Source organism: Anolis carolinensis, chromosome 1 (assembly GCF_035594765.1).
Source record: "Anolis carolinensis isolate JA03-04 chromosome 1, rAnoCar3.1.pri, whole genome shotgun sequence".
NCBI lineage: Eukaryota > Metazoa > Chordata > Lepidosauria > Squamata > Dactyloidae > Anolis > Anolis carolinensis.
The window spans coordinates 343,263,926-343,288,164 of NC_085841.1; the positions used below are offsets into that span (position 1 = coordinate 343,263,926).

Genomic DNA, 24,239 nt, shown 5'->3' on the forward strand with positions numbered 1-24,239 from the left:
TTCTACCTTAGTCTCCAAGCTTGTTGTTGGTTGGCTCCACTACAATACCTTCTGCCTGTATGTGCCTTGAACTTGCCTGTTTACTTATAGCAATGCCATGAATTCTACAGGCCCATGAATTCTCAAGCAAGGGATCCTCAGATGTAGTTTTACCAGTTCTGAAACAGAGCCTACAGCACACAGTATTTATTGATGGTCTCCCATCCAGATAAAAACCAGGGTGATCCTGTTGAACTTTCAAGATCAGAAGGGATTTTGTGCCTTTAGAGTGCTCACCACACCTTTTGCCTCCTCTTACCTCTTCTCACTTACAAGTATATATGATTGTGGAACCCTTAGAAAGGGTTGGATAGACAATCCGGGTCATTCCATCTGGTCTCCAGAAAATTCAGTGGTCCTAAGGAAAGCTTCACCTTACATATGCTCAAGGCAAGGCAAGGCAAGGCAAGGCAAGATTCCTTATTATGACATATTGAGGCTCTTAGCAACAGAATAAAACTATGTGTATGTGAAAGGTGATGTTGCTAATGGCATGTGCAGAACTCAGGAATTCAACAACAGTCTGCTCGACAATCCTGTAAAACAGCATGGGAATTTACAGGAAAACTACATTCCCTGGGCTGTACCAATCTATTGTATTCTATTGCCAATGTTTCATCATACAAGAAGAAATATATTAATTTTCTGTAGTGATGGATGACCCACGCTTCACATGCAGCCACAGTTGATTTTTTCTAGTCTACATTGCCTCAATTGGCTTGATAAAACCATAGCATTTGCCTGAAAGAATGGCACTTCCGAAACTCTCCACAGAACTCCAAAGTGTTATACTTTAGCCACATCAATACACTGGACAGTCAGGTTGCTGTATGGAAGTGATGCAGAGCCATTTCACCACATGGTTGCCACTGTCTGAATATGACTTTGGCCAACCAACAGCTGTGTAGCTACATGTCCACTGGCTAGCATCCAATCCACTCATCCAGCTGGAGTGGCCCGGATGGGGTTTCCACATCAGTCAGGTGATTTAGGATTTAAACAGGTGATAGAGTGAGCTCTCCTGAGTTCATTCTGAGCTTCATCTTACCCACCCTCTTTATGTATTGTGCAGTCTTTTGTATATTGTTAATTTGTCACAAATTTACAAAGGTGGTTGGCATGGGTTGTGGAGCCAGGATCAGGTGACCAGGATATTCCAGGAATTGGTTGTATAGAGATCCCATCAGGAAAACTTGGGTGGGGTGGTTTGAAAGTGACCTTGCCCAGACAGAGAGGAACATACCTGGCACACACTCCTGGTGACTGGGGGACCATGTCATTCATAGGGGATCTGGCACAGGAACAGATCTGTGAGTTCATTAATCAAAAGGTGGGTTGGTCAATGCCTGGATCCAGATGTATGGGCAGACCAACCCCCATCTACAGCTGTAACCAAACAAAGCTGTAGCCTTTTTAATTCGAGTTATGGTGTCTGCTTTGGTCATTGGTCTTGCATGTGGAACAAGTCTCATTTCAAAACAAGGAAAATATTATAATGCTTTATTAGGTGTAAGTCAGTAGGGAGAGAGGAAGACCATACTAAAAGTGGATTAATTCAATCAAGGAAGCCACAGGCATGAGTTTATGAATTTCAAGCATGGCAGCTGATGACCAAGAATCTTGGAGGACTCTCATTTACAGGGTTGCCATAAGCTGAAGGTGACTTCATGGCAAATAACAACAACTACTACTACTACTACAACTACAGCAACAACAACGGTCCTGAACAACAGTTCGGCTTCTCATTTTGAAGGAATTCTTCTCAGTGAGGTTCCTTGACAAAAAGAAACACCTTTTTCAACAGTGAACTGAATAATTTTGAATATTCTTTCCAACCCACACAACCATCATACCTGGTAATATAATCATATACCATAGAGGAAAAATATTGGGGAAATTGGAAGTGACAAGAAAAAATGTGTATTTCCATAGTCGTTTTTTAACAAGACAGTCAAGGTAGAGATAATAGGCTCTCATTATGATTCATGCTCTGTCTATGTACATAAGAATTTGCACAAAGAAACCCTAAACGAAAATGCCAATGCAGACTGGGGAATTTTTCACCAGTTATGACCATGTCCAGTCTTCAAACCTGCACAATTCATGCAAGGCTAGATTACGAATGTCAGGTTTTTTTGGAACAAAGTTCAAATGAGCTTCTACTGTAATTTAGGTGAAAAATATAAAACTCATGATGCTGAAAAGACTTTTAAAAACCCCAGATGACTCAAGTCACAAACCTTCAAAGCAATCTGAGCCTGGTTACTCAGAGCTTGCTGATTATAAACATTTCTTATTATTTTCTTTTAATACTAGCCTCTTGATCCTTTAATCCAGATGAACTTTTTTTTTACATTACAACATTTAAAGGGGAATTCTTGTTTTAATGAGTTTTTTCAGCATATTGTATGCAGTCTCTTATACCCACTGTTAAACAAATCATAATTCTTTCAGCTTGTACATTTGTCATGTAAGACATAACATGTTTTTTTTTATCATTTTTGGATCAATTACTGGGTGAAGTAACAAACAATTTGGCAACTTTCAAAGTACTTACATTGCTGTCTTCCAAAAATTTTAGGGCTTTTGCAATGTTGTTCAGTCGAAATATACGGTGGGTTGAAGGCTTGTACTCATGCAGCTGAAAAACAGTAACCAAGTAGAATAATTTAATAAGAAAGGCAAACAATGTACACTTTCATTCATATATACATATGTGTGTGTGCATACATATATATACATATACATACATACATATATACATACATACACATACTAACAAAATAGTCTAAACTAACAAAGTAGACCTTATTTATTTTTCAGTGGACAATTATCCCAGATTACAAAAGTAGCAATAATAATTTGTTGCAGTCTCTCTCTCTCATTGCATTGTTGTGTACCTTCAAGTCATTTCCAATCTATAATGAGCCTAAGGTGATTGATCCCAGAGTCTTCTTGGCATGATTTGTTCAGAAGATGTTTGCCATTGCCTACATCTGAGACTGAGAAAGTCTGGCTTTCTTTGTCTGAGTCTGAGTTCTTTGGCTAAGTAGAGATTTGAACCTTGGTCTCCAGAGTTGTAGTCCAACACTCAAATCACTATACCAAGCTATCCCCCCTGCGTGTTATAATTTCAGCTTCAGTAAATGGTCACCATAGCTTTCAATAGAGCTTTAACAAATAACACCAGATTTATGGGAAAGCGGGGGGGGGGGGGGGGGGGGGGGGTTGGTAGGAAATAAATCATTCTGGTATAAAAATTGAGAGATCCGGTATAGTATAGTGGTGGAAGCATTGGACTATGACACTAGGGTTTGATTTCCTGCTAAGCCCATAGAAAATCACTGTGTGACCTTGAGCAAGTCATATAATCTCAGCTCCTGAAAACCCCATAAGGGATTTGTCTTAGGGTCACTGTAAGTCAAAAATAACATGAAGGCAAACAAAAACAAGATCAAAATGGATCTCAGTGTTGGAAAGAAATAGTTTTTGCTCCCACGCATTAGTTGTTTTCAACCAATCTAACAATAGAGAAAGTGATTTCCTTAAGTATCTAATCAGGTTAGACAATGCAAAAAATGATAGTTGAGATCCTCTAACAAACTGTTTATGTATTTTTATTTGTTTATTGAATTCATATCCTGGCTTTCTCTCAAAGTGAGAGCCAAGGTATCTGAAAACCTAAGTGCCAAATTATATGTAACATTAATAAAGTCCGTCTAACATTAATAAAGTCCAGGTTTGGTTGTCTACCAGGAAGCAGCTTATCTAGCCTGAGTCATTAGCACAGAAATTAAGGAACTTTATTTGTTTACATTGTATGTGAATACGATCCAGACTGAGTGACTCCTCAATGCATTTTGTATTATAAAAAGTCCATTTTTTCCAGTGGAATCTCTTTTGCAATTCAAATGTTCAGAAGCTCTTCAATCTAAATTGAAGATACAGTGAGAAAAATTTGTGGTGGTTCTCTTGCCCTAAACTTCAAAAATGTGGAGGATCAACAGGATATGAAGAATATGTGACATACAGGGCCTGTACAAGCTGTCTAAAATTGAACAACAAATGGCAAACTGAACAATTAAAGTGAAAATACCTTGTATTAATGACCAACCCATGTTACTTTGGCAGGTGAGCCCAAAAAATCCACAACTCCCATACTTCCCTCTAAAAATATGCAGCCATGGGAAATTAAATAAATAACCAATCACTGCCCCTTTGCTACCTTTTGGACTACAATTCTTGGAATATTAGTCTTAAAATATAAGTTTTTCAACTTATCTAGACCAGAGATGGCAACAGTTTGGAGGTCAGGAACTAATTCCCTCCCATGCATGCCATGGCCCATACATCTCCATCAAGTTCAAATATCTGTTGTCTTCTGCAATTATTCTCAAAACAGTGGCCATATGTGACACTGCAACACTTCTTGTCACCATTAAAATATATAGTAATGGAAATGGAAACATTTTGGAATGATGGGAGAGGATGCTGTGGGTGTGGTGAAGGTGATTTTGCATTTTAATGGACTTTCTCTTCATTTATGGTGACAATTGTTTCCAAGTCATGACAATTGTTTTTAAATGGGTGGACTGGACACAGGGCTATAGAAAACTGAGGAGCTTTAGGGGACCCAACAGTGGGGCTCCATTGGCTGCATTTTTCTCATTCTTGGTCTTCATGTTTTCGTTTTATACATACCAGATTTTGTCCAGACAAAACTTCTAGTAAAGCCATCAAAATCTTGCCATCTTTAATGTCAACCAACAGATCTTTCACTTCCAGAGGGGGGCTACACTGTGAAGAAAGGGAATTAGCATTGAGGAACCCAAATGTGGTATGCAATCATTTCCCAAATGCATTATACACAAACCAAAGAAACCAATTCACATGTCAAAGCAATAAATGGGAACAAAGAGCAAAACCAAGAAATGAGCAGACACTCATGTATTTATGTCAATCTGGACATCTACCAACAGATGAGTTCCAGAGATTCAATATGGTCCGAAAAGGAACCAGGGACTTTCCTTCACCTTCTGAAAGCTCAACCTCCTGGAATGAGACCAAAACTCACTGCACACCACTCACCTGAGAAGATTAGTAGGGAATGATGGGATCTTAGCTATTACCTCCAATTTCTGCCCTGTATAATCCCTGAGGACAAAGGCCAAAAGAAGATGAAGTCCTGCAGGCATTAGGTGTAGGAGAAATGAAGATTCCCTACCTCTGGCTTATGCCGCAATTAGTGAGTTGATTTTTAGGGGAAATAAAACTTCGTTGTTTTGAAAACCATCTTTGACGTTCATTTGATATAAGTATGTGTCTGTTACCAAAACCTCTGACAAAGAAGCTCCTTTTTGCACCTGCCCAGTCTACAACTTTCCTTCATGGGTTTTGACCCTATAATGACCCTATATCCCAAAGTAGACCTGAAGTTGAACCTGGTCATCTAAATGATATCCAGATACATCTGGTCCTTAACACAGGATAAATTGGGTAAAATCAGTTTAAGCCCATGTTAAGGAAAGTTGAATGTGAACGGGTCCACTGTTCAAACAGGCTGATGCTGCCATCCTCTTCTCCCTGTGATCGTGGAGCTCTGAAGTTGTCCAGCAATGGCGATGGGGACAGAAAGAGTGAGAATGCATTCCATGGACGCCAATATTAAAAAACAAGGGAGTTAAGGATGGATGGGAGTTTTTCAAAAGTGAAATACTCAAGGCGCAAATGGAAACAGTGCCAACAAAGAAGAAAAATAAAACAAATGCAAAGAAGCCATAATGGATGTCCAAAGAACTTCTAACTGAGCTAAAGCTCAAAAGTGACATGCACAAGAAGTGGAAAAGGGGAGAAATCACCAAAGAAGAATTCAAATGTATAGCCAACACCTGTAGGGAAAAGGTTCGCAAGGCTAAAGCGCAAAATGAGCTCAGGCTTGCCAGGGACATAAAAAACAACAAAAAAGGTTTTTTTTGCTTACGTTGGTAGAAAAAGGAAGAAAAAGGAGGCGAGAGGGCCACTGCAAGGCGAAGATGGGGTGATGGCGACAGGGGATAGGGAAAAGGCAGAAATGCTTAATGCCTTCTTTGCCTCGGTCTTCTCACAAAAAGAAAGCCATCTTCAACCTCAGCAACATGGAATGGACGAAGGATTGGGGGAAATCCAACCCCAAATAGGGAAACAAGCTGTCCAGGAACACCTGGCCACTCTAAACGAATTCAAGTCCCCAGGGCCAGATCAGCTACATCCAAGTGTATTGAAGGAACTAGCGGAAGTTATTTCAGAACCACTGGCAATCATCTTCGAGAGTTCTTGGAGAACAGGAGAAGTCCCAGCAGATTGGAGGAGGGCAAATGTGGTCCCTATCTTCAAAAAGGGAAAAAAGAACGACCCAAACAATTACCGTCCGGTCAGCCTCACATCAATACCAGGCAAGATTCTGTAAAAGATCATTAAGGAAGTGGTCTGCAAACACTTAGAAACAAATGTGGTCATTGCTAATAGTCAACACGGATTTACCAAAAACAAGTCATGCCAGACTAATCTGATCTCTTTTTTTGATAGAGTTACGAGTTGGGTCGATACAGGGAATGCTGTGGATGTAGCGTACCTGGATTTCAGTAAGGCCTTCGACAAAGTCCCCCACGACCTTCTGGCAAACAAACTAGTTAAACGTGGGCTAGACAAAACTACGGTTAGGTGGATCTGTAATTGGCTAAGCGAACGAACCCAAAGGGTGCTCACCAATGCGTCGTCTTCATCATGGAAAGAAGTGACAAGTGGAGTGCCGCAGGGTTCCGTCCTGGGCCCGGTTCTGTTCAACATCTTTATTAACAACTTAGACGAAGGGTTAGAAGGCACGATCATCAAGTTTGCAGACGACACCAAACTGGGAGGGATAGCTAACACTCCAGAAGACAGGAGCAGAATTCAAAACGATCTTGACAGATTAGAGAGATGGGCCGAAACTAACAAAATGAAGTTCAACAGGGACAAATGCAAGATACTTCACTTCGGCAGAAAAAAATGGAAATCAAAGATACAGAATGGGGAACGCCTGGCTTGACAGCAGTGTGTGCGAAAAAGACCTTGGAGTCCTCGTGGACAACAAGTTAAACATGAGCCTACAATGTGATGCGGCAGCTAAAAAAGCCAATGGGATTTTGGCCTGCATCAATAGGGGAATAGCGTCTAGATCCAGGGAAGTCATGCTCCCCCTCTATTCTGCCTTGGTCAGACCACACCTGGAATACTGTGTCCAATTTTGGGCACCGCAGTTGAAGGGGGATGTTGACAAGCTGGAAAGCGTCCAGAGGAGGGCGACTAAAATGATTAAGGGTCTGGAGAACAAGCCCTATGAGGAGAGGCTTAAAGAGCTGGGCATGTTTAACCTGCAGAAGAGAAGGCTGAGAGGAGACATGATAGCCGTGTACAAATACGTGAGGGGAAGTCATAGGGAGGAGGGAGCAAGCTTGTTTTCTGCTGCCCTGCAGACTAGGACACGGAACAATGGCTTCAAACTACAGGAAAGGAGATTCCACCTGAACATCAGGAAGAACTTCCTCACTGTGAGGGCTGTTCGGCAGTGGAACTCTCTCCCCCAGACTGTGGTGGAGGCTCCTTCTTTGGAAGCTTTTAAGCAGAGACTGGATGGCCATCTGTCGGGGGTGCTTTGAATGCGATTTCCTGCTTCTTAGCGGGGGGTTGGACTAGATGGCCCATGAGGTCTCTTCCAACTCTACTATTCTATGATTCTATGATTCTATGATTCTAAGGTAAAACTGGTTTTGGTTCAGCTAGATCATGCTGACTCTGTCCCTACAATAAAGCCTGATACAAAAGTTAATGGGATTCCACTATAGTGTCTTACTGTAGTTCTGTGGGCTTGTCTACAACAGGGAAGGCAAAGAGCAACTGCCTCCTAAATCTTTTGCTGAGTATGGGGGGACAGCAAAGATTGAGAGAAAATGGGGAAAAGTGAATAATGCTACCTCACCAACTCTCTCTCCCACACACATTAAAAATGGTTTATAAGTATGGTCACCAAAATCAAAACCATAAAAAAAATGGAAACTGGTGAAAGAAAAAACACTTCTTGGATACCTGTTGCAAGAAACTTTCAAGCTTTCTCTAGAAGGTTCTGAAAGGTTCTGTTAACTAATCCAAGCCTTACCTGAACTGGTCGTTTCATCTCACATGTGCATTATTATTTTTGAATCAAAACTCTGCCCAAATATGTTGAACTGCACTTATTCTATCTTTTTTTCTTTTTATGGGGGATATTTTATTCATTCTTTCAAAACTTTTCATGTTTTTAATGGATTCTATAAATGTGTTATGAATTGATTTTAATTTTTTTTTTACATTTTATTGGGTTTTTTTGTAATTTATTGTGCTTGGAAGCAGCCTTGGGTCCCATTCTGGCAGCATGTAAAATATATTTAATATATCTCTAAAAAAGAAATATCCCTGTTATTTCCAGGTTATTTCTGCTTCTGGTACCAACTTTTCTGGTAAAGACTTAATCTCCAGGAACAGATCTAGTCGTTGGGGTAAGCCTTCGACAACACAGTTCTACTCGTTAGCTGAGGTATTACCTTTATTTAAAACACCCAAGAAAATCCTCATAGATATATCTTCACTTTTTAATAAAAAACTAATTAATCTAGTAGGCTTACCTTTTCCAAATGCAGATTTATCCATCGGGTGAAAGTTCTTTTCTGAACATTTTCCCTCTCCACTAGAAAAGAAAGAAATATAACACAAAATGATTTTAAAGTGTAGGGCTACATTGGTTTCAGGTTCTACCATAGCTTTGGTTTCTGGAAGTACTGCAGATGTCAGATGTGAATTTATCAAAAGAAAAAAAGAAAAACAACATTAAGAACACTGGACAACATTTCACTCCCTTTCTCCAGCATCTTGGGGACTAACTGGACCATGCAAGAAATGAATGGATCACATCTTTCTTGACTCCATTGTTTAACTCTCCTCAAGTCTCCAAATTGCAAACATCCAACTTACAAATGACTCATAGTTAAGAATGGGATGAGACAACTGGAAGTGAGAAAAAGCTACCCCTTGGAAGGAAAATTCACTCCTGTAAGAGTTATTATGGGGGAAAGGTGTCTCCACAGAAGCTTTCTCACCAATCCTTGTTTCCACAACAAGCAAAAAATTTCAAAATGCAATTATCACAGAAACAGAAAGTGAGGTGAAATCTTCTGAACAGGGGCATAGGCAGCAAAGCAAACAACACAGGGGTATTAACCTTTACCTTATGCTATCCAAAGCTTTTACACAGAGAGAGAGAGGGGGGGGAGGGAGGGGCTGGAGTTACACTTAAGAAAAGTACCTGTTTTGACTTACAAAAAAAATCAACTTAAAAACAAACCTGCAGAACCTATCTTGTTCATAAGATGTGGACTGCCTGTACATTTAAATTTCTGAGAGATACATTTTTATCTTGAATCCACTTGAATCTTCAAGACTTACATTTTACTGTCTTAGCTAAATGTTGAAATGCTGGTGTTTTTCCATTTTATCTTTCTATTTTATTTTTGTATTGTTTCCATTGGACTTTCAAAATCACATAAGCCAACCTGAGGCGGGCTTTTGTTCTTCGAAGACACATAGAAATATTATACATAAATACATTCTACTGGACTTTCAAGGTTCTTAATGGGGCCTACATAATATTCCACTCTATCATTTTATGTGAGTTCATGACTGTCCCAGAATCAGCCATTGGATGCTGTGCGAGAACATTAACCTGGGTCTCTTCCCTTTTATCACCACTACATTGGCTTCCACATACATCCCAGTTTCCTTAATTTCTGCCTTTCTCCATCACTTTCATAGAACTCCCACTATGAGCCATTTCAATTTGCAAGCCCAGCACAGACTCTATAAACTTTATACAGTTTCCATAAATCCAAGGGAACATGTTTTCTTTGCACCTACCCTTGTGAAAAGTTGCAGTCTAGAAAATAAAATAAAAATAAAATAAAACCAGCCATGTCTTAAGACCACTGCCCATATGCATGTCGTTTACTGAACGGGCCTTGCGTTTTTCTAGGCATCTAGAGAGCAGTAACAAGATTAGAAATATTGTAATTACACACAGCATACAGCCAGGCCTGCTTCCCAATCCATGGCACCATGCCAGAAAGAAGTAATCCATGCTAGAATTCAATAATGTAAGCAGTAAAGGGAAACGGTCTGGTTTTGGTTTAACTTTTAAGAGTCTTAAGCTCCATAAAGACAACAGGAACACAAGATGAGAAATGTCCACTCCACCAGGCATCCTGTCTTTTGCTGCTGCAATTATGTTTTAGAGGGAGGAGAAGTTGGCCTGGTTTAATACAATGGCAGAGGGGATCCATGGATCATTTTGAACCATCTATTATGGGGGCTCTTTGAGAAAGTCTGGATTAAAATACCCTATATGGTATGTATAAGTCCAGGCATTTAAGCCAAAATATGAGCTGAAAAAACCTGGGTCAACATATCCATGGGCCAGTGTGAGTATTGTACCTTAACCCCTACTAAAACAGGAATTATTCCCTGATTGGAGTGGCAAATGGCGAGAGCTTAGCCCATCTCAAGAGAACCTTAAAGAAGCACTAAGCCCCTCTACTTCAGAAGCACTGAAATGCAAAGAGATAGGATGGGTGATGCCTGGCTCAACAAAACTCCATGTGAACAAGATCTTGCAGTCATTGTGGACAACAAGTTGAACATGGGCCAAAAGTGTGATTCAGCAACTTAAAAAGTCAGTGGGATTTTAGGCTGCATCAAAAGGAGTATAGTGTCTAGATCAAGGGAAGTCATGGTGCTCTCTATTCTGTTTTGGTTAGACCTCACCTGGAATACTGTGTCCAATTCTGGACACCACAGTTAAAAAAAAATATTGACAAGCTGGAAAGTGTCCAGGAGGGCAACTAAAATGATCAAAAGTCTGGAGATCATGCCCCATGAGGAGCGTCTTAAAGAGCAGGAGATGTTTAGCCTGCAGAAGAGAAGGTTGAGAGGAAACACAATAGCTATGTATAAATATGTGAAATAATATCATAAGGAAGAGGAACAGGCTTGTTTTATGCTTCCCTGGAAACTAGGACTTGGAGAAATGGGTGCAAATTACAGGAAAGGAGATTCCACCTGAACATTAGGAAGAACTTCCTGACTGTAAGAGTTGTTCAGCAGTGGAACTCTCCGCTTCAGAGTGTGGTGGAAGCTCTTTCCTTGGAGGCTGTTAAACAGAAGCTGGATGGCCATCTTTCAGGGGTACTTTGATTATGCTTTTACTACATGGTGGGGGTTGGACTAGATGGCCCATGTGGTCTCTTCCAACTCCATTATTCTATGATTCTACTCTCTGCTAATGTCTCAGTGGGGAAATGATGGTGCTGGCCATGGGCAGTTGGCCCCCTGAGGTGGCACTGGTGATATCTCCTCCCCATGAAAAGACTGCCAATTTATCTACAGGTTACATCACAATCCATAATTTTGGTCCCAAAATCTGCCCTTGACTTATACAAGAGGTTGCTGGGACCCCTGAGTAGTTTAAATAAGTGGCACAGAATTTAAATAGACAAATAAATAAAATACAAGAAAGCTGCTCAAAATTCTCCATGTGAGCCCATTTTCTGCCTTGCAGTTTTAACGAGGCTAAAGGTGTAGATGCTATTTTGTATTCAAGAGCCAGTGTGAGGTAATGGTCTGAGTATTAGATTGACTCTAGAGACCAGGGTTAGATCCCTTGCTCAACCTGAAAACTTACTTGGTGGCCTAAGACAATTCATACTCCCTCAGCCTCAAAGTACAGCAATGGTAAATCCACCTGTAATAAATCTTGCAGAGAAAAATCTGTACTGGTTTTTTTGTAGGTTCCCCATAAATTGAAAATTATTGAAAGGTACACAACAAGAAACTCATTTAGGGTGGGATGGGTAACATGAGGCATAAATATTAACTTTATGTGATTTGAATTTCAAACAAGAAATGCAAGAAATTAGTTTTTGGCCCTCAGAAAAATTATCTGTCCCCTTTCAGCCTGATGGCTATAATAATTATTTTTACCCAATCCCATATTGGGATTCCATATAATAAAAATTAAAACAAAAAAATCAGATGATTGTAGAATGACTAATCTATAGAATTAGTTATTAACATGTATTTAAATATGTGATCGAAAATACAAAACAAAAACAAAATCAGACTCAAAAGCCCACTGTAATCCATTAAGACAAAGTGCGATAGAAAGAGAAACAGAGATTGTGAAAGAAAAAGGAGAAAGTGGCAAGGAGAAGGAATGTGTAACAGAAAGAAAGAGAAGATAGTCTTAAAAGCAGAAAAAGTGTGATCCTATTCAGCCTTAGCTTTTCCCACTCACTACTGGTAAGCAGCCGCCAACAGATAATCTCAAAGAAGATGGGGAAGATGGGACATTGACAACAAAATGATTTCCCCTCCCTTCATTAGAAAATGATGGGATCAAAAAGCCAAAATCTGGGGACTATGTAGTCATATTTTTTGTCCATTTCATAGCAAGTGATTGTATTCATATCATGCGATGGATCCAACAAGCCAAGTACAGAAGAAAATAAAACATGAAATAATGACATAACAAAAATGTACATTAAAGCAAGAAAGCATCACAACCTATAAACCAGTAACTCCAAATGTTTTGTTTTGTTTTGGCTACAGAGACATCTCTGGCTATAGGCAAAGCAGTCAGACTCTGAACGTTGACAATTCTGAAGGCTGCCCTCAAGGCTGTCAATATGTGAATAAAACTCAAGAGGCATTCATTCTGATGTCACTTCACAAGACAACAAAATCCTGCAATCCAATGGAGCCTATTTGAATGTGTCTGAGAACATAAGACTAACTTGCCATCAGGAGCCAGAAGACTTGAACCAAAGATTCTAACTTGGATACCAATGGGTAGTATTATTTATTTATTTATTCATTTATTTACAGCATTTATATTCCCACCTTTCTCACCCCGAAGGGGACTCAGGGCGGATCACATTACACATAAAGGCAAACATTCAATGCCTTTTAACATAGAACAAAGACAAACAAACATAGGTTCCGAGCGGCCTCGAACTCATGACCTCCTGGTCAGAGTGATTCATTGCAGTTAATTGCAGCTGGCTTGCTCTTCCGCCTGTGCCACAGCCCGACCCCGACCCAATTATTCCACACTTGGGTCCTCAGCATGAACAACTCATTACTGAACAGATTTAGACAACTCCCTCTCTTGTTAGTGTGCTAGCAGAATCTTCCCAATATCACACCTTATATAGCATCATCTTTTTTTTTTTGTTTGCCTTCAAGTAATTTCCATCTTATGGCAATCTTAAAGCAAACCTATCATGATGTTTTCTTGACAAGGTTTGTTCAGAGGGAGGCTTGACTTTGCTTTCCTCTGAGAGTGGGATTTGTTCAAAGTCACCCTATGGGTTTCCATGGCCAAGTGTTTGGTTCTTTGTCTGTGTCTTCTTCAATCTGTCTTTGACTTTTCTCAGTTGTGTTGCACTCAAAACACTATGCTACTTTTAAAATCATTATGCAAGTGATCATACTTGGTTGAGTAAAGGCAGTCTATAGAGCAGTGGTTCCCAACCTTTTTTTGATGAGGGCCCACTCTCCAACATTAGTACCAAAAAGGCTATGAATCAGTTTTTTGGTCAACTTTAGATTTGGTTTGATTATTTGGGGTGCTGATTCAGAAAATTGCACTGCGGAAAGGAGCAGAAATAAAATAAAATAAAAAAGGTGGTGGTTCACGGACCAGATTTTCATTCTCACAGCCCACTGATGGGCTGTGGCCCACAGGTTGAGAACCACTGCTCTAGAGCAAGAATCATTCTAACCTTTGCCTTGGTTCATGGAAAGCTCCTTGACCAAAAACATAAGCTGAAGTATGTGGCGCCTGGTGCACAAATAGATATAGAACTGTGGGATACAGCATAAAACCATGTTTTACATTAAACAAACCTAAGATCTTGGACAGAATTACTTGTCTACCCATCAATAGATCTATTAATGCTGATGCATGCAACCTTTGAGCATATTCCAAACTAGCTTTAACTCTTACTCTCATCTGGTTGAAGCAGCACAACGAGATCAGTCACAGCATGTTCCCTCTATGGACATGGGCTCCAGAACCACTTGAACTGTCTGTGTAGCCAAGCAACAATGGCTCACAGACACTCTAGAATCTAGAGCCTCACTAGGTTCAGATAAAGTCCATATCGCATTGGGCTTTCCAGGATGTCTGCTCATCAGTATGGGACAAACTCCTCTCTCAAGAGAGCCTTTCACAAGATCTCATTTCAAACCTTGGGGAAACCCAAACCCCCATGGGAATCTTGCGATTGCAGCCCAGCCACCATTGATATAAAACAGCCACACTACTGGTTGGCCAGCTTCCACAAATTCTGTTCAGTTTTACTATTGCTCTCAATATGTCTAGCTGAAAATAGTTCCCTGAAATGCAATAATTGTATCACCTTCATGATCACTGTTGCAAGACGAGAAATTGCCAGGAACTGGAAAGAGGGAAAACTAACTTTAGAAAACTGGTGGCAACACTTCTAGGATGTTTGGAGAATGGAGAAATGCCAGATTGACAAACGGACAAGGAAGTTAACTATTGTTAGATGAGAAATGGCTTCCTCCTGTCAAATATTTCAGCACTAATGTACAGCAAACTAAAATCCCATTACAACACATGTTACTTCGGAAAGAAGTCTCATGCAGTCTTAACTCTGGCTATTTGATGCATTGACAATCTTAGTATGAGAAGGTTGTATACCAATGTACAATGTTATATTAATTCTTTGTTCCTGTATTTCATTTTATTGTTGTTTCTTCCGTAATGCAATACAATAAAAAACTTTAATTTAAAAAAAGGAAAAGAAAGAGGAGCACCACACTATTCATGATTGCTAGAGAAGAATCCCTGAGATTTGGTAAGACCCATTGATCAGGAGTTGATCTGTTGGGAGTTGGCTACTGGCTATTCTCAAGCATTCAAATCATACATTATTTGGAGTATCCTCTACAATACTGCCATGGGACTAGACACCAGACCCCCAAATACAGGGCATCCTCTATCAAACAGAACATCTACAAGCCCTATATGACATGGATATGCAAAATTATTCAAATCAGCACAACAGTGAAAATGTCTCCCTCTCAAAGTCATTTATCTTTCATTATTGACCAAGTCTTAGTTTGAGTACTGCAACAGATTATAATCTAAATAAACATGCAGGGAAATTTTAGCTGAATTCATAATAGTGGGTCAAAACATGGAACAAATGACAGAGGGTTATGATAAATTGAAATGGAAGGAATAGCATAAGATTACTGACTACCAAGGTGTTTCAGACCATCAAGTTAGGGCCAAGATGGTTCAAAACTTTTGGGAAAATTTATCACCGAAATTATAGTGGCATAGTGATACTAGAAGCTCTGAAGAGTTAAACTTTCAAGATGGGTCAAAAACTGAGGATCCCTCCTCTCATACCTCTTCACTAAAGGTTCAGCTTTGATTCCCAAATTACACAGACAACCTTCAATATATTTTAAATTTGAAAATGAAACCTAACTACTGAAGAAATGACAGGGCTGAGTGAAGTTACAGAGTTCTGGAACATATTAAAGGCTGTGATTTGTTATTATGATTTACCGCAATGAAATGATAGTCTTTTAAGGTACCACAACCACCCTCTTCAAAGACATATCATGAGACAAACATTGTGAGACATTGTCCACAATTCACATCTTATCATTAGCCATAATCTTACTAAATGTTTTTTACACAACTTGCTAGACTTGCAGACGTTACACACAACTGGAATATAGGGATAGCAATACTGATATAATGTTCATGGCACTTTAGGATTGAAAAAAGACTATATGCATATTTTGAACACTTGAAATGCAAATGCTACATATGTTACAGGAAAACATTGTGTAAAGGATGACACAATTTTGTGAAAAAGAACTTCAAATGTTGTCAAAAAGAGTACTGTTTGCCTTTTTTAAAAAAAATAGTAATTCAGCATCTTTTGCTCGAATGACGAGAAAAGCAGAATTTGTAGATCTAGCCAAGGTTAACAGCTGTTGCCCTCCACTTTGATCAGTTAAGTATGTCTGCTTCACAAACCAAAACCAGAGAGAAACTTCAGGCTCATCCACTGGATTACAAGTAGACATATTTCACACATGTGGAAAATAACTGAGCAAGACTCTTAAAACAGAGCAGATAAAGTTAATTCTTAGGAACCTAGCCGTGAAGGGGATGTTTTCTTTTACTCCCCTTCATCTCCTTTTCCACCTCAACTGTCCTGCTTTTTCCAGGGATTATTGCTTCAAGGGAAAGACAGATCAAATATTTGTTTTGAACAAGAAGCTGAATACTTAACCTCCAGAGAACGAATGCTGGGGGGAAAAAAATCTACAAATAGGAAACAGAAATTGGCTGTAAAGTAGACCCTTGGTATCTGCTGGGGTTCGGTTCTAGGATCCCCCGTGGACACCAAAAGCTCGCATGAACTGTGTTGTGCATTTTGGTTGGCCATATAATTCAGTTTCAAACTGCATTATGTAAAAGTGTAGATGGACCTATTACTTGCCGAAACTCAGCCAGCGGGTTTCCATGGTTGAATAGGGATTCAAACCCTGGCCCCTACAAAGGCTACGTGATAGGTAGTGGCTTTATAGGCAAAACCTGAAGTTCAGCAGAATCTCTGCCTATATACGAGACTGAAGAAAAGGTCCATTAGCAAAACCTTCTGCTAGAAAGGATCGGGGTATTGGCAATCCCTTAAAGGCAAACATGGACAATTTGTGACTCTCCAGATCAGTGGTTCTTAACCTGGGGTTCCCAGATGTTTTGGCCTTCAACTCCAAGAAATCCTAACAGCTGGTAAACTGGCTGGGATTTCTGGGAGTTGTGGGCCAAAACACCTGGGGACCCACAGGTTGAGAACCACTGCTGCAGATGTTGTTGGACTCCATCCTTTTAGCTAGGGCTAAAGGGTCCTGCCGTATGCATTGCCACAAGATACATGTTCCTGTCTTAAAAACATACAATTTTCCCTATTTAAAAGGCATTTCTTTAACAAAGTTTAAAACTCTTCAACTGAGTCTTCATTTAAAAAAATTGCCTCCTAAAATGAATAAATATGCTCCTTAGGCATTCTAAGACACAATTTCAGGCGATACAGAGACATTCAACAGGTTTTTTTCTTTGCTGTTTAACATTCCTGATTCCATACAACTCTTAGAATGTATTTTTTGAAAAAAAAATGCTTATTCAATTCAATACTAAAAACAAACTGAAAAAAACTCAATTTGGCTTGGGCTGCTGCTTAATAAAATGATGATATTTACTAAAAATAGCACCTCATGTTCCAGTGGGATTAGAACAGTAAAGCCTAATTTAATTGAAAAATAACTTTACCCTTATGTCCTGTTATTCCTGGAGTTTGCCAAGCTTAAATCACCCAAGATATGAGTTTGTGCGCTTTGACTTTTACATCATTCATAGCAGCAAATGCAACTTCCCACCCCATCAATTCCAGCATTCTGCAACAAGGTGCTGAAGTATGAAATATTTAGCCAGGATAAATAGTGCTGAAACAGATCCAGCCTTTCCCAACCTTCTTTCACACCAGTGTGTTGGACTACAGCTCTCACCATCCCCATCCTCCTGCCCTGCTAGCTTCGGTGATGAGATCAGGATGGAAGGAATATTTAGAACCCTTTGAGAAATTGTTTCAAAAAGTATAAGAAAATTCCAAAATCCAAAAAAAGTGATATTATTATTATTATTAGTAGTAGTATTATCTTTATTAATATCCTGCCTTTCTCCCCTTGGGGACTCAAGCTGGCTAACGTCTATCCACACTAAGAGCAATACAAAACTTAAAAAATAATTAAATAATATCAGTGTGGCAAAAACAGAATTAAAATACAGCAAATGCATTAAAATGGCCTTTAAAACTCATATCACACCATTTGCACAAAATACATCTTGCAAGCCATAGATCTACATAAGGAAGAGGGAGCAGGTTTGTTTTCTGCAGTCCTGGAAACTAGAACTTGGAGCAATGGGTTCAAATTACAGGAAAGGAGATTCCATCTGAACATTAGGAAGCAATTCCTGATGATAGCTGTTCAATAGTGGAACTCTCTGCTTCAGAGTAGGTGGATGCTCCTTCCTTGGGGGCTTTTAAACAGAGGCTGAATGGCCATCTGTTGGAGGTGTTTTGATTGTACTTTTCGTACATGGCAGGGGGTTGGACTAGATGGCCCATGTGGTCTCTTCCAGCTCTATTATTCTATGATTCTGCATCAGATGGTTCTGTTACAATTCAGTTGTTGTGGAGGGACTTCAATGTGTATCTGTATATATGTATATGTATTTTTAAAAAGCAGAAAGACAGAAGAATAGAGGAGTTGGAGCTAGTGTTGGTGTCAAAGGTTTGGAATTCTGACTCCACTGTTCTTATGAGAATGCTGGGAACTGTTGCAACTCTTGCATGATCCCTACATCTGTTGGGCACATGGTCCTGAACTTGCCATGGAAACAGGAAAGTGGATAATAACAAAACCTATTGAAATTAAAGACTCCTGCTGGAAATTACCATACATTTACCTTGGATTTATAAAATATCTCCTCTCTAGGAATTTGCTAGGTCTTCCAGCATGACCCTAAGGAAACTTCTGGCAGAAGGATATCTGAAGGATCTAGAAAATTCAAGAGTATATATTTTGAGGGAAGTAGATAAAATTCTGAAGACTGGTTCTCTGGGTACTGTACAAGATACTGCTGAAGCTCAAGTTTGATGGGCAGACTGATTTCAATTGTGAGATTTTCTCTCAATACAAACAGCATCCTCAAAGGGGTGAGTGGATTTTCAGGACTAAAGCAAAGAAGAAAAGGCTTTAAACATCCCCGGCTTTCTGCCGCTCTGATCCCATTTTTAGAGTGCTTCCCCATTCCAGCTGCTACTTTAAAAGCCTTTATAGATTGCATAACTTTGCTCAACTCTCATAAACGTTAGACCTTCTGGTATTAGATCTCTATATTGCTGTTCTGTACACTTTTCAAATAACTGTCCATATGCAGTAATACAAATTGTTCCAAATTTATTTATATTTATTTTTAAAAAGCAGCCATTTTTCCATATCAGTTTTATTTTTGGACACTGCCAGCACACTGCATATTTTAAAGTCTATTCATGTCTCATTTTTTAAAAAGCAGTTTATGCTATGATTTTCTCTTGAGCGGCTTGTATAGCAACTTGCAATTGGACTGTCTTTTATCTTGCTAATTATGGTGAAAGGCACCCTGGAATCCTGAAATACGAAGCCAAAGCACAAGAGATAATTATGCCAAATTGCATAACTCAACAAATTCTGTTATTTTATCCGCAGCCAATAATGAAGATTTTACAAAAAGCCTATTATGCAATTGGGTAGGGTGAGTGTGCCCACGCCAGATATCAGGATTGAAATGCCTATTAAAGAAAAATGGTTTAGCTCATTTTTTTAGTTTATTGATGCAATGGGTATAATTTGGATAATTCCTCGAACACCAGAAGTCATTAAGTCCCCTCTGGGGAAAAGGGATTCATGGTTTACAATCAATGACAAATGTTGGCACATATGCAGATTAAATTTAGTAACACCATTTAAAACATGATATATACTGTGACTTCTGTACCTATGGAATCAGGTACAGTTTCCACAGTTTAATCTACCAGCATTCAACAAAATATTCCTTCTCGGGGGATTTCTTAATTCCTCCAAGCAATTCCGGGCCCCCGGTGGTGCAGTGGATTAAACTGATGAGCTGCTGAAGTTGCTGACCAAAAGGTTGGTGGTTCAAATCTGGGGAGTGGGATGAGCTCCCGTTGTTAGCCACAGCTTCTGCCAACCTAGCAGTTTGGAAACATGCAAATGTGAGTAGATCAATAGGTCCTGCTTCAGCAGGACAATAACAGCGCTCCATGCAGTCATGCTGGCCACATGACCTTGGAGGCATCTACGGACAACGCTGGCTCTTCGGCTTAGAAATGAAGATGTGCACCAATCCCCAGAGTCCTGGGGTTGATGTCAGGGAAAAACCTCTACCTACCAAGCAATTCTATGGTATGTTTCTTCTGAAAGTTATCATAGGCTGGATCTACACTGCCCTATATCCCAGGATCTGACCCAATATTATCTGATTTGAACTGGATTATATGAGCCTACACTGCCAGATAATCTGAGATAAGCAGATAATCTGGGATATGATCTTGGGATACAGGGCAGTGTAGATCCAGCCACAGAGTCACCCTAGGAGACCTAGCAAGTTTCTAAAGAGGATAGGTTTCAATAGCTTTCAATAATTTTCTAAGCCCGCCAGCCTGATTTTATAGTACAGTAGAGTCTCACTTATCCAACGTAAACGGGCTGGCAGAACATTGGATAAGCGAATATGTTGGATAATAAGGAGAGATTAAGGAAAAGCCTATTAAACATCAAATTAGGTTATGCTTTTACAAATTAAGCACCAAAACATCATGTTATACAACAAATTTTACAGAAAAAATAGTTCAATACACAGTAAAGTTATGTAGTAATTACTGTATTTATGAATTTAGCACCAAAATATCAGGATATACTGAAAACATTGACTACAAAAATGCATTGGATAATCCAGAACGTTGGATAAGCGAGTGTTGTATAAGTGAGACTCTACTGTAGTTGTTCATTTCAATAGGGCTCGCTACATCCAAGGTTTCCCCTTTCCATGGGAAGTTCAGGAATGTTTCCACCATCTGATACTGTGTATCCTTTAAAAATGTGCAAACTTCCAACAGAACTTGGAAGTAACCAGTTACAAAAATCTAGTTTTAATTGCTCCGCCTTAGTTTGCCATAATGAAAGATAAAACTACATTAAGCTATGATGACAGCTTATTAAGGAATCATACCCACCAACATGTCGTGGATAGAAACCAGGACACTAGGCTTGATCGATCCATGAAAAATTTGATTCTAAACTCGTTTCAAAACTAGAGGGGGGCAGCTTTTCGTTTCTGATGGTATTTCCGAATTTGGCCCCCAAAAAATTTCAAAATTAACGAAAATTCGTTATTTTCTAAATTAATACGTTAATGGCGGACGCGCATGCGCAATTCCCAAAAACAGCACAGAGGGAGAGGACTTTACAGGACTCTCCCACCCTCATTTTTTGAGTGATCTTCTTCAAACTTGGTACAGTGGTAGAACACATTTAACACTGATAGCTCACCAAAACGGAACGTTTCCTTTATCCTCTGATTTTTGGAGAATTTTCATAGCTTTTATAATAAACCATTTTTTAATAATTGCAGAAATCTGTTCCTGGTTTGAAAGTCTTATTTCCTGTTAAATTGGGTTGTCTTTACTGTGAAAGTCATTGTTCTACTTCAGAAACTTTGTTTTTGTGGCTGAAACTTTGTTAAATTGGTGTGTGTGTGATATATATTGTATATATATATATATATATATATATATATATATATATATATAGTCCCTGCTTGTGTGTGTGTGTGTGTGTGTGTGTGTGTGTAGGTAAAGATAAAGGTATCCCTTGACGTTAAGTTCAGTCATGTCTGACTCTGGGGGTTGGTGCTCATCTCCATTTCTAAACCCAAGAGCCAGTGTTGTCCATAGACACCTCCAAGGTCATGTGGCCGGCATGACTACATGGAGTGCCATTACCTTCCCAGAAACACCCAGAAAATGGGAATTCCAGACAGGAAACAATCAGGGCCAGCTAATACCTCCCAACAAAGGATTCCCCCAGGTAGGAAGCAGCCAGGCTTTGAAGCTGCAAGGCTATTCAATGCTAATCAAGGTGACCAATTGCAACATTCACACTTGCCTCCCACAGACAAGAGTTCTTTCTCCCACCCTGGACCTTCCACAGATATATAAACCCCACTTGCCTAGCTTCGCACAGACGTCAAAACCTCTATGTCTGCCACAGATGTGGGTGAAACGTCAGGAGAGAATGCTTCTGGCACATGGCCATAGAGCCCGGAATACATACCACAACAGTGTGATCCCGGCCATGAAAGCTTTCGACAACACAACCACAGTATCCATTCAAGTTCATGTAGCGTGGTATGGACTGGAGACCTGTATTGGGGGGAGGGAGGGTGCGAATCTGGGCCCCTGGGAGCAGCCGAGGACGGGCCTGGCCCACACCCCCTCGCATCCCGGGCCTCTTCCTCCTCACCGCCGGGCCCCTCTCGGTCTCTCCAGGCCTGAGCTGAGGCGAGGCGGCGGCGGCGGCCATTTCCCCCCTCCGTCTTCCTCCTCCTCCTCGGCCTCCTTCCCCCTCGCCCCCTCCCATTGGCTGAGCCTCCCATTGGCTGAGGGGCAAAAGGAAAGGAGTTTGGGTGATTTGCAAAAGCTTTTTTTTCCTAACGAAAAAAACGAAGAAATAAGAAAAAACGGCCTCTCGCGATTCGAAACCGCGATATCCAGACGTGTGGACAACCAAGGTTCTATATTGCTTCAAAACAAACGAAAATAACGAATTAATAACGGGTAACGGGAAAATCGAATTATTTGAGCAAGCCTACAGGACACATGTGGCTAAGCAAAATCAGAGCGTGCTCAAGGTGGCAAAAGCTATTAATGGGGGTGGATGTACATTGTAGAATTAATGCACTTTGACACCACTTTCACTGCCTTGGCACAATGCTACGGGGACATGGGTGTTGTAATTTTATACGGTCTTCTCTTCCAAATAGTTATGCTGCTTCACTCAACTACAATTCTCATAAATTTCATAGTATTCAGCCAAGGCAGAGAAAGTGGTATCAAACTGTATTAATTTGACAGTGCAGATGAACTCTCATATTGCAGCAATAGAAGTAAGCGGAGGGGGAAGAGGGGTAAAGCAGGAGGCAAAGAGAGAGATGGGAACATTTTAAAAGCAACTGAAAAAGTGAGACATTAGAGCATTAGGATTAGAGTTGAAAGAGACCACAAGAGCCATCCAGTCAAACCCCATTTTGCTATGCAAGAAATGCACTATCAAAGTACTCCTGACAGATGCCCATTCAGCTTCCGTTTAAAAGCCTCCAAAGAAGGTGCATCCACCACACTCCAAAGCATAGAATTCCACTGTTGAACAGCTCTTATGGTCAGGAAGTTCTTCCTCATATTCGGGTGGAATCTCTTTTCCTGTCATTTGAACCAATTGCTCCGAGTCCTAGTCTCCAGGGCAGCAGAAAACAAGCCTTCTCCCTCTACCTTATGGCATCGTTTTGAAATTAATCAGGACTGTGCCTCTCAAATCTGAACAGTTGGAGAGTATTGCAGCTGCAGCTTTAAAACAAATTTCCAAGGTCACATTGCAGAAAAAAATCTCATATATATTCTGTAATATTTTAAAGATGTTTTAGGTTACAGACAGTGGTTTATTCAACCACAACAAAACAGAAGGAAGAGTTGAACAAAGGGTTATTCCTCATGGTGTGAAAACGTACCTAAAGCAAATACGGTAGGCCTACTATTTAAATATGCACAGAAACCTGTTTACTAAGAAGCATGAATGGGATGAAAGATATGTGTACACAATAAGACTTCTCTTCAAATGACTTTGCACCCAAAGTTAAGTGAGAAAAAGGGCACATTTGCTCTAAAGCTAGTACTAAAAGCTTACATCTGTTCAAAGTGGGGCCATAGCTGAAAAGAACATGGGCAAACTGTATTGCATTTGCTAACCAGATGGAGAAAATAAGGAACTCAAAATTGAGTGTTGAGATATATATATATATATATATATATATATATATATATATATATATATATATCCATCTCTTGTTTTCATCAATATTTATAGAAAATCCAAAACTGAAATGAAGTTTCATATCAGTTAAGGATAGGCCAATAGGCATTTGTTCCAAGAGTTATACATTTCATGTCCCATGGTTATCTGCCAAAGAAAGTAATCATTGTCCAAAAATGCATTTGTCAAGAGTTGCTCTTTCTGTTTAATTTGCAATACCAATAGCAACTCACCAGGTTCACCCTCCTCATTTAAGATTATTTTTAATGTTATTAGTTATTTTATTATAATATGAGCCTTCATTATCTTAATTTTCCATGTGTAATTGAGAATGCTAC

General features: G+C 39.7%; 1 protein-coding gene across 6 annotated transcripts in view; it reads right to left on the bottom strand.

Moving 5' to 3' along the window:
• The window catches only part of clmn (calmin), a 108,533-nt gene that overhangs the window by 34,822 nt on the left and 49,472 nt on the right, over positions 1-24,239 (bottom strand). For 2 of the 6 annotated variants that reach the window (XM_008108113.3, XM_003214331.4), the window contains exons 2-4: positions 8,718-8,779; positions 4,741-4,836; positions 2,597-2,680 (exon numbers count right to left, since the gene is read on the bottom strand). In XM_008108113.3, the coding sequence (XP_008106320.1) occupies positions 2,597-2,680; positions 4,741-4,836; positions 8,718-8,779 (242 nt within the window). Of the gene's footprint in view, positions 1-298; positions 460-2,596; positions 2,681-4,740; positions 4,837-8,717; positions 8,780-14,146; positions 14,227-24,239 lie in introns of those variants that run through there. The other 4 variants (XM_062968437.1, XM_008108062.2, XM_062968439.1 and 1 more) reach the window with 4 other exon arrangements.